This window comes from Colossoma macropomum, unplaced genomic scaffold (assembly GCF_904425465.1).
Source record: "Colossoma macropomum unplaced genomic scaffold, Colossoma_macropomum, whole genome shotgun sequence".
In the NCBI taxonomy this organism is placed as follows: domain Eukaryota; kingdom Metazoa; phylum Chordata; class Actinopteri; order Characiformes; family Serrasalmidae; genus Colossoma; species Colossoma macropomum.
The window spans coordinates 27,477,519-27,494,806 of record NW_023494800.1 but is presented as its reverse complement, the minus strand read 5'-3'; the positions used below and the strand labels follow the sequence as shown (position 1 = coordinate 27,494,806).

Sequence of the window (17,288 nt, the reverse complement as noted above, 5' to 3'; positions counted from 1 at the left end):
TGCAAGGTTGCTAAATTACGTGCGTCAAACGGATTGACTCCAGGATAATCGCACCAATCACATCCTGTCCCTGCTTGGCAGATACAAAAACACACTCTAAACCATGTCATTGTCTACTCAGTCCAGACTGAGCTATGTTTTCCTTCATAACAAAAAATGCCTTCAAAACAGAAAAAAATTTTTTGACAAGGTTGGTTAATGGAATTTTGTATATTATGTATATTTGGTATGCTCTCTTTAGGCCCTATGCATATCTGGAATTATGTTGCTCAGAGATTACATATCGCTGCTGAACAAAACCTTATCTCCAAAATGGTAACTTTACAGGATCAGGAAAAAACATACTTTACCTTTAATGTAAATCAATGGAACCAGACTTTTTGCCAAGTCATTCTGGCCATTCCTTTGGGTCCATTCATCATGAAATGTACATACAATATAAAGGACTACAGGCATTTTCAAATTATTTCAAAAACTTGAAGTCAAAAATGGAGACACTAGGTTGTGTTCCAACAGCAGTGATACACTGACAAGACGTTCATTTTTCAGGAGATGGTTCTACGAACATTAGATATAAGGTAATCCACTTGCATAAGGGAGGGGAAAGTCAAAAGAAAAAAATAATAGATATAGAGATTAGATAGAGAAATGGGGCTTCTAACAAACATGCAAGACCCGGTAGACCACCAAAACTGTCATCATCAGATAAACAGCACATAAAGCTTTCATGTTTGACAGGCAGGAGAAAATGAAGCTCCACTCTTGCTTCAGATCTAAAGAAATCAGAAATCCACAGGTGTTTCTGTCCATCCATCCACTGTGGAAAGACAACTCAATGCTGTATGTCTGAAATTATGTATAGCAATCAAGAAGACGTTACTGAGAAAAAGAAATACACAAAAAAAGAAGAACATTTGCAAATCACATTAAGAAGCTGCTGGTGTTCTCAGAACAATGGGCTGGCCACCCCAGACCTCACCATCATTGAATGTGTTTGGGATTACTTGGATCAGAAAATGCAACCAACTTCTAAGGCTGAACTTTGAAGGTGTGGAAAATATCCCTACAAATTTCATTAATTCATTTTGGACAGTTTATATTGGTCCATTCATCATGAAAATTTTAGATACAATGTAAAGGGCAAAGTTGTATAGTAGGTTGCTGGTCTTTTTCACATAATTTTTACATTATGAAAAATGGCAAACATATATGGTTCTGCTTCTGAAACCAACCCACTTGACCGCTACTGATGGGTTGAGGCCAATACCATCCACTGATGGTCAATGCCAGTAATGGCTAAAGCACGATGCGTACAGTGTCACAGAGGTTTCCCACCGCTACCTGTTCTGGGCCGTATTGACCTGGTGCATTAAGTGGCTTAGACAGCCTTGCTAATCTTGCATTCGGTGACCGACAACCACAACACCCATAATTCCCTCCTGTGGTTATAAATAACCAATCCCTTTTAGCCTGCAGCAATGTAGCACACCACCACAGGCATGACTTCAGACAAATCCATTGTTTGGTTTAAAATGGTATTCAATTATCAAGGCGAGACAGCATATCAGCACAGGGCAGTCAATACATGTGCTAATTCATTGTTTCGCTCAAAGCAGTTGAAGCTCATATACTACAGCATTAAACTGTATTTCCTTCTTGGACACATTAAATGTGAACTTAAAATGAGCATTTCACTGCTAATGGATCATTTAGAATACCAACAGTAGATAAACACATGCCTCTAGTTAAAGAGGAATATTACAATGTTTTGGATATGGATCTCAGCTCCTGAGGCGAAGGTCAATCTTGTGATCTGATTTTCCGCATCTGTGTAACAGAACACGATGCACGACATTAAAACCTATGAGAGGTCTATTTTTATCTCTCTTGAGACTGCCTATGTCTTGAAACCAAGAGCATACCAAAACACAATGCACAATGCACAATGATATCGGAATCATATTAGTATATATTAGCATATCGGCATTTGTTTTGGTGATGTATTTATTGTACTCCAGAGAGCACAATGTTTTGACGATTCTGTGCTAAAATGTCAGTATTTAATATATTCTACTGCACTTATACGTCTACAGAAAACTTTAACTCCCTCCAATGCTAATACAGGTGGATGTAGTTCCAATTTATACATTTTTGTTAATAAAGCACTGGTATTAGCGTCAGCAGAAACATACACAAAAAACACTGGATATGGGCATATGCCCACAATTCCCAGATGTGCATACAAAACTATATCCAACATCCACAATTTAAATATCTAACATTCCAAAAAAGGAAGATAAATCCACAGAGAAATGCAACACTCTATAAAACATACTACTAAAACTTTAACCTAAAACCTTGCGTGAAATTTGTGAAAAACTAGAATACTGTTGTGTTTGAGCAAAGCCGTGCTGAATGTTAATGCAGACAATAAAATATAGCAAGCGGCAAATATTTAAATGTATAACTGTGTTTTGGTGATACCCCCCCACACCTTCCAAAAAACACCACTCGCTCACTATGCTGAGCACATCATGCGGAGGAGGATTTTCTTTGGGAATAATGAACGTGCCCCCTGGGGCTGAAGCTAAAATATTTCTTTTCATGAATAAATCTGATGGAGTGGCCAGGGGGTGTTTGGCTTGGCAGCAGCGCCTACCGAGGCCCAGTCAATAACAACCAGGCCCGGCTTTCCCGTCTAATGATCCAGAGAGATTACATGTCTGCTAGGAGGGCGCTAGAGCAGCAGACAGTTTGGTCAGAGTTCTTTGCCCGCCCACTGTCTCGCTGTCAGAAGGGCCACAAGCCTAAAGCAAGCACTGCAAGGTCTGAGTCGAGCTACCAAAAATAGAGATATGAGTTAAACCGAGGTCCGAGTCAGTATGAATGGAAAGGCTTGAAATGCATCGACAACTTTATTAAATTACAAAGTGCATTTGGCTTCTAAAATGATGAATGTTCATTAATTATATGTAGGTGATATCATTTTATACTGCAACTAACATGAACTGAGATCTTTTGATTGTATTTAACTAACTAACCATTCATTATAGATAGGCTGGAATGAAAAAGCAAGCCTGAAATTTTATCTTTTAGTAACCCCCACTTTTTCTATCGAGTAAAATGAACTGATCAAAGAAAAATGATAATGAGACTGCATGAAGGAGAAAATTTTCAAGATAATAAATCTTTAATTGATCTCCAAATCCTATTTGAAATGTTCACTGGTATAACAGGTGACGTCTCCTTCCCCAAGTCACAGCGGAGGAAGACGTAATTGGCTTCACTGCCACAAACGGAAACATGAGACCCCTTGCTGAGCTCCAGCTTTCTGTTCTGAGTGTCACTGATTCAAGCGTACACATATTTTCATTCTCTTTTTCCATATACATGGCAAATCTGTTGGCTCAGCTATATCTGCAGACAAGCTCTATTGCTTGTATGTTTACAAACTTGCACTGCATTGCAGCTTTCCCAACTGCAATTTGACCCTCAGAGAACCGCTATCAAAACCATGCCATCAGGTTAAACACATTCTGACTGCTATTCCCTGGTTCCCCATATTTCAGTTTCCTCACTGCAGGCACATACTCTGTGGCACTGGCCCCCCATTGTTCCCTGCCAGAGGCTTGTCAGAAGCTTTATTCTGGTGGGTATGGGGTAAGGGGGAGGCTGGATGCTGACTGGGGGAATTGCAGTGAATATAAAGGGGGGGTTTTGCTGAGCTCAGGGACTGTAGCCGCACTCCACGTTCCACTGCAGCAGTGGAGATAGCCCCAGTCAGATTCGCTTGACATAAATAACCTTCCGCATTGATAGGAAAAGAGCAGCCGGATCGATCCTGGTTTACAACAGCGCAGTGCAAACCAGACGCATATAAAGTTCACTTATAGACGGCTTACGCTAAGCACACATAAACTATGGGTACCATATTATTAGAAAAGCGCTTAACTTAATTGTGTTTTGCAGTGATCGGCATTGATTGAATGCCTGCTGTTGGTAAACACTGCTCCCTCTTTACATCATGTGGACCAAGTACCAACACCAAAGAATGAAAATGTTATATAACTTATATTTACACCGATCAGGCATAAAATTATGACCACCTCCTTGTTTCTACGCTCATTGTCCATTTTATCAGCTCCACTTATGATCCACCACCCAAATAGTACCAGCTCTGTGAGGGTCCATGGGGGTCCTGACCACTGACCACTGAAGAACAGGGTAAAAGGGGGCTAACAAAGTATGCAGAGAAACAGATGGACTACAGTCTGTAATTGTAGAACTACAAAGTGCACCTATATAGTAAGTGGAGCTGATAAAATGGACAATGAGCGTAGAAACAAGGAGGTGGTCATAACGTTATGCCTAACCAGTGTATATATTATATATTACAATAGCATCTTTATGTATATGTATGTAGGTTTAGTAGGTAAGCTAAAAAGAAGTGTTTTTAATAAAGATTGGACAATGAAAATTATCAGCCCATACCAATACTTTTGGATCAGATTTATTCTTTTTTCCTGATAACCGACCCAGCATTTTCTGCTAATTTCAGGCCAATAACGATTCCTGGTATTGGGGCAGTGCCATCTCTAGTTTTTAGTATGTTAAAACTAAAAAGATAACAGATTAACCAAAAACTGAAAATTAATCAATTGTTTGACAAATGCCATCAGTTAAAAAAGCAATTTAATTTAATTTACAATAAACAACAGTTGTTAGTGGAGTAGGCAGGTTTATGATTCAAGTGGAAGAACTTTTCTGGATTCTATGCACAAGGGCACAACTTGGCAATTAGTTACGCTGGAGGCCAACTACAAAAATGAAGAGTGCAGTTAAAAAGTGCAGTTTTGACTACTTTTCAAGAACGTAATAACACTACAATGACATACATCTGCAAGCAAGAACTATTTCATCCATGTTTTTGGAGAAAAGTGTATGGCATAGCAGAGTAAGAAAGTCACACAGGGGTGTGACAAATCATAGAAGGACATGAAGGTGACAACAGCTTTTTAAGAGCTACTGAGGTAAATGTAGCCAAAGCTAGCTCCGGCCGTGGCATTTCTGTTCATTTTAACTTGGTCTAGTAATGAGTGGAAAATCTAACTTTAGAACTTTGAAATACAGACTTTTCAGTAGCCTATCATTGTATATTCCAGTCATTTTATTAGCTTTTTAATTTTTGGTAATATAATCATGAATACATTAGCGTTGTCAATCCCTTGGTTTAAACAAAACCAGGGGCTGTATTACAGAGACTTATTAACTCAAAATCTCATTTGTTTAGTCACGATGACAACTTCATTTAGGACTGAATTTAGGAACTAAGCTACTACAGAATAACAGTTCTTAAGTTCATAATCTTATCCTAACTCCAAATAAGAAAACAGTACAACAGAAAAAATCATAACTGGACAAAATTTAATAAACTTCTGTCCTAACTTTAAGAAAACTCCAGAGGTGTCTTAACTTCTGTTTTAACCATCTGTTTCTATTGTTTTATGCAGTGACAGACAGCATAATTGACTATAGCTAGCATAATGACGCTACATTTATCTAAACCGATAATGGTGCTTTGACTTATTAAGTTTTTTCTATTAGCGTTTTAAAACTCCCAGACACTGCAGACACAATCTCCCCCATCCTTTCATTACCTTTGTTTGTTGATGTTGATGAAAACTCGTCAGATAAAGTATTACAGTGATGGTGGTGAATAATGAGAAGACAGAGCTGAACGTGTTGTTGTTAGGAAACTAAAACTGGAGAGTGGCAACACACTGATAATGCTCACGAGGCACTGTCACAATATTCTTAACTTCAGGTTTATCTGTCTTTAGTTTTGTTTGACCTTTTTTACATCAGTAACGGTAGCTAGCAGCTATCTGGCTAACTATCTTGATTATTTTGATACATTTCAGCTGTGCCTAGGGTTGGTTGCTAGGTAACAGACATGACAGTTCATTGTTGACTTCAACTGAGTAGGTTAAGATTAAGATAAGATTTCCTTCTTTAATATGAAATTGTGAAAAATATTATCTTGACCTGTCAGATCTTAACTTCAGACATGCTGATGCCTGGTTCTACCCATCAGTACTATGATCCATGTTCCATACAAGGAGCACTTTTTAATACCATTTTAAAAACTGCTATAAAATTAAAGTCGCTCTGGATAAGAACATTTGCCACATGTAAATGCATATCAAGTACTTCACAATGACTTTGAACATGGCTGCAACAATCTGTTTCATAATTGATATTTTGATGGGTTGTGTCCTTGATTTTAGTCTTATCAGTTAATGGTTAATCATCTACTAATGATGGTTATCGATTAAACAATGTGCCAAAATTTTGTATACTCGATCAGAATCTATAGCAATATAATTGAAATATGATTTTTTGTTTCATATCATACAGTCCTAATGTGTAGTAATGACTGTGGCTGTACAAATGTAATGTAATGCTTAAAAAGAATCTGTCTGATTGCAAGAAAAATCTCAGTTACAATATGTCTTTTATGATCTTTTGTAATGTTCCTACACATTACACATCATGGTGATGCTTTTGGTTCACGCTGCATGATATTCCATGCCAGTTGTAATTAATAAGCTGAAATGGTGAGAGAGAGAGAGAGAGAGAGAGAGAGAGAGAGAGAATAAATGTGACATCTGGTGCACATTAATGAGACTTGATGTAAACTCTCCAGGACTTGCCCATAACCCAGCCAGCATCCACATCCTCTCTACAGCAGCCTGTGCACTGGCACAATTCTTCTCAATTACCCCAACATCTGCAGCTGCTTGTGTCTCTAATGTGCCTTTATTGCATCCATACGCTAGAGGTAAAAAGGGTGTCTGGTGCTGGGCTGACATGCATGCACAAAACACAGGTGTTTCCCAGACTCTGCCATGTCAGATTCCACTAATTCAAAAGCTATGGCCAGGCCAGCTGATGCTAGCTCCCTATTATCCGGTTTGCACTGTTGGAACCTGCGTGTTTGTGTCATCATTTGGATGGGTTGGGTCTCTTTGACCACTGCAATCCAGACTCTCATGGCAGCTGCCAAATGTATAATGAGTTTGAGTGGGTATGCGCAGAGGAGAGACTGAAATCAGCAGGGCCTTATTTAGCCTGAGTTCTTCCCTATTTTAATTTTTCAGTCTCCAGTGTGGAAGCTGCAGACAGTGCATTAGCATCGGAAATTGAAAAAGGTAACACAGGCTGCATGGGGAGCAAGCACTGCAACAGTGGCCAGCAGAACAGAAATGTCATCATGTAATTAAAAAAAGGCAGCCAAACATGCATGTATATCTTTTTAATTATAAACTGAACTAGATTTTGAACATATTAGCAGAAGTAATGGGAAATGCCTATTTCAATGATTGTGATATACCATGCACATTTCTTGGTAGATATTGCTCCAGGTCCTGAGAAGGCCTAAATACCCTGCTCAGATCATAAATGATGAGCTCTTTACTAGTCAACTGAGTCTTTTGAGGGCACATATAGCGGATAATGGAGTCATTAAAACAAATTTCTTTTGCTTTAATGGTTCAGAACCTGCTCCTTCAGCACCACTCTCCATCAAGGCATGAAAAGCACTTGTATTAATGAGCTTATAATAACAACCCAGAGAGACAATAGATGAGTAAAGAGCTCCAACAGAAAGCACATGGCTCCTGAAGTCAGATGCAGTCTTTCAGAATATTTCCTAAAGTAGAGCCCAAACACCTTGAGCATTTGTTACTACATCATACGATGCTATATCTAGGCCTGCACGATCGACACAGCATAAACATTTTATTGTACATGTTTGATCTTTGAAGTGAACAAGTAAGCCCTAGGCTGAAGGAGCTTAGCACACAAATAGGGCAAGCCCTAGCTCTATGGGCAATCCCTGTGGGTTTGGGTTAAGGGTTAGACTGAATGTGCCTTCACAGCCGATGAGTTAGATGTAGAGGGGGATTAGGCTGGCTATATATAACCGCGGTAATCGTGTCCCATATCTGCTGTGTGTTGAGGCTTCCCTTGCAAGCAAAGCGCATTGTGTCGGGGGTGTCATCTAGAGGCTTCTCCTCAAGAATAACAGGCAAAATGTTTCCTAGCTGACCAGTGTCATGTGTGGAAGAACTGCACTAACAGAGATCAGGACAACCATATTAATGCGCTCACAGCGAAGAAGTAAAACTCAAGGTCTTTAAAGGTGAAAGGTGAAAGGCACCTTTCACAAAGTGCAATATTGGGCTTGCTGTTCGGTTATTACATTTTCATGAGATTTTAACGAATCTGTTAAGGTAAGGGGACTTCTGATAAGATATGAAACATCAGTTTCAATCATGTAATTCCAAACTAATTGTAATGATAAGCTTTTAATACTTTCTAAACATGAAAATTCTATTCCCTCCATTTACAAGGTTTAAATTAGTAGTGAATCATGGTTTGTTACAGTATTTTCAGTACTTAATTTAACAATCGGAGCCAAATGGTGTAATTTTTGCAGCTTTTAGGAACATATTATTGCTTTAACTGATAACTGAGACAGGCTCCTGTATAGACGACAAACATCAGGGTGCTAGTAGCATGAAATGATACATGTAGGGCCAGGCAATATGACAATATGTTTCGTTTTAATGATAAATTATGTCACAATACAATTCCATATGATTTTCTGAACATATTATGCATATCATTGGTACTTGAAGAACACTAATCAGCTGCACATATCATTACAAAGAGAGCAAAGTTAGTCCCGGGTAACTAGATTAGGTGCAACACAGTATGCCATACATTTAATATTAATTATTGTATTATTGTACATAGTGTTTTTAAAATGTAGCACTACTGGTTCTGTTTTCTTTGTCCCAACTGATTAGACGTCTGAAAAAATAAATATTGTGATATATATATCATGAACATTTCTTGATGTATTGCAATATTATATTTTTATCATACCACCCAGCTCTAGGCAATATGACGATGTTTTATCGTTATTATGCTTAATTATGTCACAATATACTTTTCTGAGTGCATCGTGGTTATCGTCAATATTTAAAGAACACTGATTGACTATATGTTTTATTACAAAGTGAGCATACTTAAGCCTGTTTAAATTTAGTTCAGTGCAGTTTGTGAAACAGTGGAAATCATTGTAGTTGTAGGTGTGTTTTACATGTGGCACAACAGGTTCTATTTTGTCTGTTCAGATTAATAAATCTCAGAAAAACTAAATATTGCTCTGGAAATCGGGTATTGTGAAAATGTCTTGAAGGATTAAGCTATATTTTTGCCATATTGCCCAGCCCTACATGCACATATACACTGAAAGCCATGAGAAAATTCAGAGCTAGTCTTATAGTGCCATAGGGCACTGGGGAAGCGAGTGAGAAAGGGTAGTCAGAAAGAGCAATCAGCAGTCCGAATTAATGAGCCTGCATGAGAGGGCCACAATCTGCTTATAGTACAGCCTCCCCATTGGCCCTCCCCCTCAGTTCCCAGTCTCCAGCAAAGACGCGCTACTGTAACACTAACTCAGGGTCAAGGGGTCTGAAGGGTGTGCCTCTCATCTGTGCCAGTAAGGTAACAAACAGCCCGTGCTCCAAGAGCATATCCCCCAACATGGGAAATGAGAGCTTTTCTACACTAGTTTATCAAGGGAGGATGGCCATTACAAGAGGGTCCACTGAGAGGGGAGATTGGCTTAACTACAGCTCTATGGTAATGGGTCACTGTATCACTATCAGATTACCAGTGAGGATTTCCCATTTCTGTAGAACGCAGCAAACAAGAGGGAACTTCTTTGCCATGAATGATGATCTTGCTTGTGTCACAGAAAGGCATTAGGGCTGTTACTGTGGATTATATCAGTAATTTAGTAATCTACTGATCATTCTTTTGATTGAGTAATCCGAGTTTAAAAAGACCAAACAGTAAAAACGCACTTATGAACTATAAGAAACCATGCAACACGCATTTTGAAGATTCTTAAATAAATAACTGGAAAAATAACTGATTTGATGCTTTTTAATCAAATAAGCAAGTTCAATCAAATAATCCTGACAGCTCTAAAGGGTTATGATATTACTTTTGGGTCACCTTCCCCTAGCGACCCTCTTCTTCCCAAAAACATTTGTTTTTATGTTGACAAAGCTGACACACTGTAGGTTTCTTAATAAGTAAAGGTTATCAGACAATCTTGTGGACCTTCAGCTTCCTTTTATTAGTGATTAAGTGTAAGATTTCCAAAGGCTGAAGAAGCTTAGTCAGCCTCATTTGGAATGCTTAAAGCATGAAGATGGCAACACATCTGGGGAGAGACAGTGTATCTTGGCATCTATAATCAAGTGCTGGGGTAATGAATAATCTCTTAAGTCTGCAAGACAGCCCACACTTGAATTTTTTAAACTGTGTCTGGCCATGCTGGGCACTGGGAGCTTTGGTATCTTCTAGTATATAGTATCTTCTAATGTTAGGCAATTTCATCTTTATCTGAAATCAGTGACAAATGAGCAACATTTTTTGAACATTTTATAGCAAGCCATAGATAGTACAGCATCTAATAGTGAAATCTACTCAATGCCTAGAAGGTCTGTCAGATGGGAACAGAAATCAAATTTGAATAGCCCCTTGTTTGTTTGTCAAATATTTAAATATATTCAATTCACTGATTATTCAAATAAATACAAAAATAATAAATAAACAAAGAAAATAGGCAGGATATGTAAATGCACTTAAGGCCAGATTTCTAAGTCAATGTTATGTCTCCTAAATCTTCAAAAGAGTGAGTGTCCAGATTTGGAGTGTTGGCTAGCCAGCAAAAGCCTGCCATCTGAAGCAGATCATACGGTTACCTCACACGAGAACATTTTTCTGCCTATTAGCATTATACAATAGACATATCACTTCTTTCAGAATGACTGAGCTACTAAAAGCTGTTGGATGCTTGCAAATGTCCAGCATACAATTTAAAACACTAACTGAAGCCATAATATATCAATGCTGTGTTATTTGTTAATGGACAACAATGGCATGTTCTTCTTTCAGTTTGTTAGTGGTCATGTGTGCTAATGTTACTAACTGGACTGGAATATGCTTGGAGCTTCAGCAGAGGTAGTTATAAATATTTAAATGGACATTTTCTGCCTTTGAATGTGCATTTTGTCACTGGAAGTGTCAAATTTTATTTTTGACAGCCCTTATGACTACACAACTTAGCACTGAAACAAATAGGTCATGGGTAAATCCCAATTGATAATGTTGGGTAAAAGCATTAAACGGATGCTGTCTTACAGTATTATTTTAAGTCTTACAGAACACAAGTTGGCAAAGGTATTAACCGAGCCAGCCACTGCTGTACATATGCTAAAACAATTAACACTCTTCAATCACCTCCTCCACCTTGGGACAAAGAGAGGTGGAGGGCACATAAGCTGTTCCGGGACCTTCCAAAGGGCACCTCCATAAACCAAGAGCAACTTTTCCGCAATTTGCCAATGACTCTCATCCTGATTTCTATTGTTTACGTATTGTTTACATGTTACTTTCTCAAAGCGAGTACTATTTCTCAGACCATTATCCAAAATCACCATTATAACAGATGTGGATCTTTACATAATGGTCATACAGATAAACAATGTCTTTCAGGGTAACGGATATGAAGCGTGGGACTTGGCTACCAGTCAGACAAACTGCAGCAGTTCTAAGGGAAAGAATGCAATACAAAGCTACAATTAAATCTGAAAAAATAAATAAATAAATAAGGAGAAGCGGTTTTGAACCACAAAATTAAAATCTGTTCACCAAGCCTGCAATGTGAATAGGCTGTAGCTTTGGAGACTCCTTAGTGAAACGTTCCACCTGATCGCAAGGGCCTAATGCAGAGTGGACAGCAGCTGGAGCCAATAAGATTACAGGATGAGCTCAATTAGTCTAAAAAAGTCATCATGCTATTGGACAGTGCCATTAGACAGATGGAACATTTGAAGAGAGTCATGGATGACAATGGTTCTTGGTGAAAAACGCATACATACGCAAACATCCACACACCTTGACGCATCTGCCTGACCTTGTTAATGCAATAATTATGCAGATGCATGCCTGCTGCTTCTTGTAAACACAGGCAAATTCTACCGGGATTTAACCCATGCAGAGACAGACAAAGGGATTCCCACCAAAGCGTATGTCTGAGGCTGAAAGTAAACATGTACAGTGTGAGCCCAGCACATAAATATTCACCCCACAATTATGAAGAGCTGATGCCAATCAAAGTCCAACATACATATGCTAACTTAATCCTAGGTGATCCAACACATGGCACACCCACATGTACACCCTTTTATTTGTAGTAAGCTGCTTTTGCTCCTTTTGAGAGTGGTTCTTCTTCACAAAGTAAGGATTTTAAGAGTGTTTCTCTCTGAGACATGTCCCTGCACAAAAAAAGCACAATGTTTTTAGGTCAGCCAGATCCCTGGTTAATAACATATTTCAGCATACTTTATTTATCTCTCCAGCATCCCCCTCTGTCTGTTTTTCAAACATCTTTTTCTTCCCTTTGAACTTCTGCGCCATCCCAAAAGACAGTCTTATTTTAGTCTTTTGCTGAAGTTGGAGATGGGGGGAGCATCTCTCAAGATACCCAATACTGTACTTACACGACCCCAGCCTTCAATGTAGACGTGCAGTTTAGTGCATCGTTTCAACATTTTAGAAAGATACTGGAAGTTATGGTTTGTTTGTGGAGTCCAATGATGAGTAGAGTAAAATTTCACATGCCAAGTCCCAGAAGCCTACAGCTGAGACCAGTTTCCCTTATGCACTGAGTTTAAAAACTTTTCTAATGCATATGTCTCATTTGTGATTCTTAACATTTCCGATGCATTCTTATTGTCGGTTGAGCGTCTATGACCAATCCTCCTAAGGAATAAATAAAAATCTGTCAGTAAAAGGAAGTCCGAATTCAGATGTAGTATGTTTATAGGGTCTCCCTTTAAATATTATGCTCCTTACTGGACCAGAAAATACGTAATAATTTGTGCGCTCATATTATGTGTAAAGCTGACACTCAGAAAAAACACTCAAATCTCAACAATTGCATGCATACAACTTCTGCCTCAGTTCATTTGGGGATTTGGTGTTCCTCCTACACTCAGTAGAATTCAAATACTTAAGTATTATTCTTTCCATTTTCTGAGCAACATGTCTGTGCTACTCTATGTTCTGCAAGAATCTGTGAACCTGCTCCATTTACCAGTGAACTTTCAGGAAGCGTCTGGAGAGGAGGGGATGAGCCCGTTAAGGCGCTCAGATCAGCTTAGAGATGAAGCGTTCCAAGTGCGTGACCGTGCCTCTTCCATTCGCCCAGGACTAACTCCAAAATAAAAAGCTCACAAACATCCAGCTCCATGTGGTTCTTATGTGGAGCTTCTCCTTTCCACCCAAATAAACTGTAGGAGGATGCTATTACATTAATAGTGAATGCAAATGAAACGAAAAAGCTTCTCCTTTGTTTCCTTGATGATTTCTTTGATATCTTTTGTAAATATTGTAAACATTTCAAAAGGCCAACAATTGTCTTTGTGTTCAGACTCTGCCTTCACTAACGTCTACTAAGCTAGTATTTAAATATCATTACCTTTGATTTGCATGTAGGGTTTTCATAGCACTGAGGTCACAAAGGTTTTCAATAGTGAGCTTTTGTCAACATTTCTACAGATGCTTATGTTTCATCTGTGCCTCTGTGTTGTGGTTTTCATTTCATGGTTTAAATTGGGATCACTGCTGGCTCCCTTTCACAAAGATGCTGACAGTGACTATTGAACCAGAGTGTACCAGTGGAAAACACTGACGCATTAAAACTGCTTTAAAAATGCATAAGTCATCATTTATTCATCTGATTGTCAAAAACGCAGTGGCATCAGTGCATTAATGGTTAGGTATTCAAGCTAAACCTTCTCATAGCCGTGATCACTTGTGATTTTCATAACTGGGCAGGTTTTGCTTCAAAAAAGTAAAAAGAACTGGAAAATAAATGTCTCTGAAATTTGCGTTGGCCCATTGTATTATAATCTGTCAAAATTACAGGGCTCGACCTCTAAAGATTTCACGTTTTTGTCATTGAAAAACCTCTAGCAAAATCAAAGACTACCAAGAAAGCAGTCAACAAACCAACTAGTTAATCGACTACCACCTGCTTGCCCCTTTCTCTCGTCTCTCTCTCTCTGTCTCTCTCTTTCTCTTTCAAATATTCATAGCACAATCAATCTGAAAGCTTCTGTCACAGTTCCCAATGTTAATACCATATTATAAAGGTGCTTCATTTAACTTATCTCTCTTTTTCACCCAAGTGAAAATTTGCCTGTTTTACAGTCATGGGGTAGCTTCAACAGTGATGGACGAGGGTGGATAGCACTTGCATAATTCACCAAGTGTGGTCTGCAGGGAGAAGTGAACAGGGCTTTGGGGGAGGATAGGAGCCAAGAAGAAGACTTAGCTTACAGTGGGATTTTAATCCCCAGGTGGGCTGGGCCTGTCTCTGGGTCAGTGGGTGAAGCAGGGTCGTTCAATTGACAAGTAACATTTTTAACCTTCTGCGAAGGATGTGGCTGGATGCAGTGTAATTCTGACTTACCCTTTAACAGTTTAGCCCCCTGGAGAGCTGGCTACGTGAGTGTTTAGGACGTGCAGTATTGTGGGGTGGGGGTTGGGCATGTGCTTTTGTGAGAACAGCACTTAAGCACTTACTAGCTAGGGTCTAGCATCTTTGTGCACTAGGTGGCATGTCACCTGATGGCAGCTGTGAAACTTGCATGTGCAATGACACAACTGACACTTCTTTTTATTTCTAAGGTGTTTCTTAAAGTTTTCAATACAGTTACAAACCAATTCACACAGCATCAATTCAATCAAATTGTCCAATACTGCAACATTATGTCTTCTAATGCCTTCTGAAATCTAAAAATTGCATAAAATGAACTTTAAAATAAATTACAACACATTTAAATATATGTTTGAATATGCACTACCTCAGTCCATTTTAATTTGTGAGCTCAAAGTCACTCTGGAGTAACCATTTTGCAATTTTGGCATTTTTGTTAAAATGTTAACAACAAATGTACTAAAACATCAATATCTACATTTCCCCTGTTTAGGTTCTTAGCACATGAGTCCAGGCCCCTAAACTCAAAGCAAATACAGTGACCCAAAATATAATAAGAAGAAAGCCATTTTCTACCCCTCTCAATTAATTTATGTGTATCAATCTGACAATATTTCACTGACACAACAGTATTCTGAGATAGACAAGTTAAATAGCATTACTAAACAGCACCTGATCCATTAACACCCACAGAAAGCATGGCAGAAATATGCTGTGAGTGGCTTGGAGCAAGGCAAATGGATTTTTGGAGAGGGCAGGCATGAGCCATTAGGAGCTGGAGTGTGCTGGATTTTAGCAGCTGGAATCCCATCACATCTGTCTGCCTTCCTCTCCAGCTTTAATCTCTTTTATTTCACGCTCTCTCCAGCTCTTACTAGCGCCAATCCCCTCTCCACACAGTTATTGATGCTAGGCTCCACTCCTGAAGATCATTTACATAAGAAGCTTTGTGACACTCATCAGTGTCTATTGGCATTGCTAAACAATGATTTATCCACAGTCTATACAGTATCGAGCTTACATAAGTTCTGATGTCTGATGTCTTGGAAAACAACACTAGCCAACAACAGAGAAATACACATATACATAACATTTTAACGAAATTACCTACTAAATGGTTCCAAACAACACAGAAGCTGATGCGACAGGGGTGATGAAACAAGCACAGCAGCTCATAAAGCTTCTTAAGCTGTTAGTCAGACTGCCTTTGTATTTGGCCAACTCTGCTGCGAGAAAACATTCTGGGCATTTCGGACAGACCACCTGAGAGTGTAAATGGAGAAACTCGAGAATGCTCACTGGTCAACTGAAAGCTGCACTTAGATACGAGTTATTACGCTTCTGTCATGCAGTTTTACCGGACTGTGTAACACCTTCACGGCGTCTGAAAACAGACATAGCAACGCACGAGGCAGCTAGAGGCTCAAAGGCTCGGAAATGACCGCGCTCATCGAGACATACCTTCAGTTGCATAGTTGTGGTCGCGGAGGAAGCTGTTGTTGATCTTGCGGGTGTCTATGTCCTCGTCCATTGAGAAGGCGGTTTTACGTTGGGGAGCGGAAAGTGGAAGAACCGGGATCCATGATCCGCCGCCGTCCGTTTAGATGCGCGCGGACATCGTCCCTCAGAACCGGCGAAGAAGACGCAACACGGAGGAGAGAGATGAGCAGCCGCTGCTAATGTGAGCACAAAGTCCGAGCCAAAAAGGAAAAGGTGAAGGAGAAGCGGGGGGGAGGGCTCACCGGGTCGGCAGTGTCCAAAACCTGGGCGTGTCAGTGAGGCGCGGAGCCGATACAGAACCGGGTCTAATCACTCGGTTTAATGGACGGAGGACATGGACAAACAGCGATGGGAGAGGCGAGCAGCAGCGCGAGGACAAAGCATGGCGGGAGAAGAGCTGTCACGTACAGTCCTCCGAGTTTAGAGACTCTGAAATGGTGAGCGGTGTGTTTCGCCTCAGCAGCTGTGGCTCGGTCTTCTTGCTGTCGTTCTGCGTGCGATGGAGTGGCGCAGCCTGCAGCGCCCGGGCTCACTGCGATAGACGCCCCGCCCCCTCCGAAAGAATCAACGCGATAGACGCCCCGCCCTCTCCTCAAAGTCACAGAGCTAGAGGCTCCGCCCCTCCCATAGATGCTCCGCCTCTTCCCACAGACTCACTTCTATGGGAGGACTGTGTTGTGAACATCTCGGTATACTACTCAACATCCTACATGGGGATCCCACACCTACTCTCATCATTATTTTATATGCAAATATGAAAAAGACTGAACACTTCCAAGATGAAAAGTTCAATAAATGTTAACATTTAAATAAAGGTTGATTGATTGAGTACATGAAGACAAACAATAAACAGCAAAGGCCTAAAAAGAAATATAATGTACTGATTAGAATAAAAAAAAAATTAGGCCTAAATAAACAAATAAATAATATATTCACTACATCATTGCAGGGCCCGTACTGTCAACAAGACACAGCAAGAAATGGCCCTGACTAGAGGCTCCGCCCCCTCTCACAGCCTCACTGTCATAGAGCCTCTGTCCCCTCCCAGAGAGCCAATGCGACTGAAGCCCCACCCTTTTCATGAAGTCACTGCGACAGCAGCTCTGCCCTCGTACAAACCCCGCCCACACGAGTCTGC

The 17,288-nt window shown here is 39.8% G+C and overlaps 1 protein-coding gene across 2 annotated transcripts in view; it reads right to left on the bottom strand.

Annotated features, from left to right (window-relative positions):
• The window catches only part of ppp2r2bb (protein phosphatase 2, regulatory subunit B, beta b), an 88,916-nt gene that overhangs the window by 36,053 nt on the left and 35,575 nt on the right, over positions 1-17,288 (bottom strand). The window contains exon 1 of one of the 2 annotated variants that reach the window (XM_036587618.1): positions 16,112-17,041. The exons of the other annotated variant lie outside the window; for it this stretch is intronic. Within the exon in view, the coding sequence (XP_036443511.1) occupies positions 16,112-16,181 (70 nt within the window). The 5' untranslated portion in view covers positions 16,182-17,041. Of the gene's footprint in view, positions 1-16,111; positions 17,042-17,288 lie in introns of those variants that run through there. 2 annotated transcript variants of the gene reach the window in all.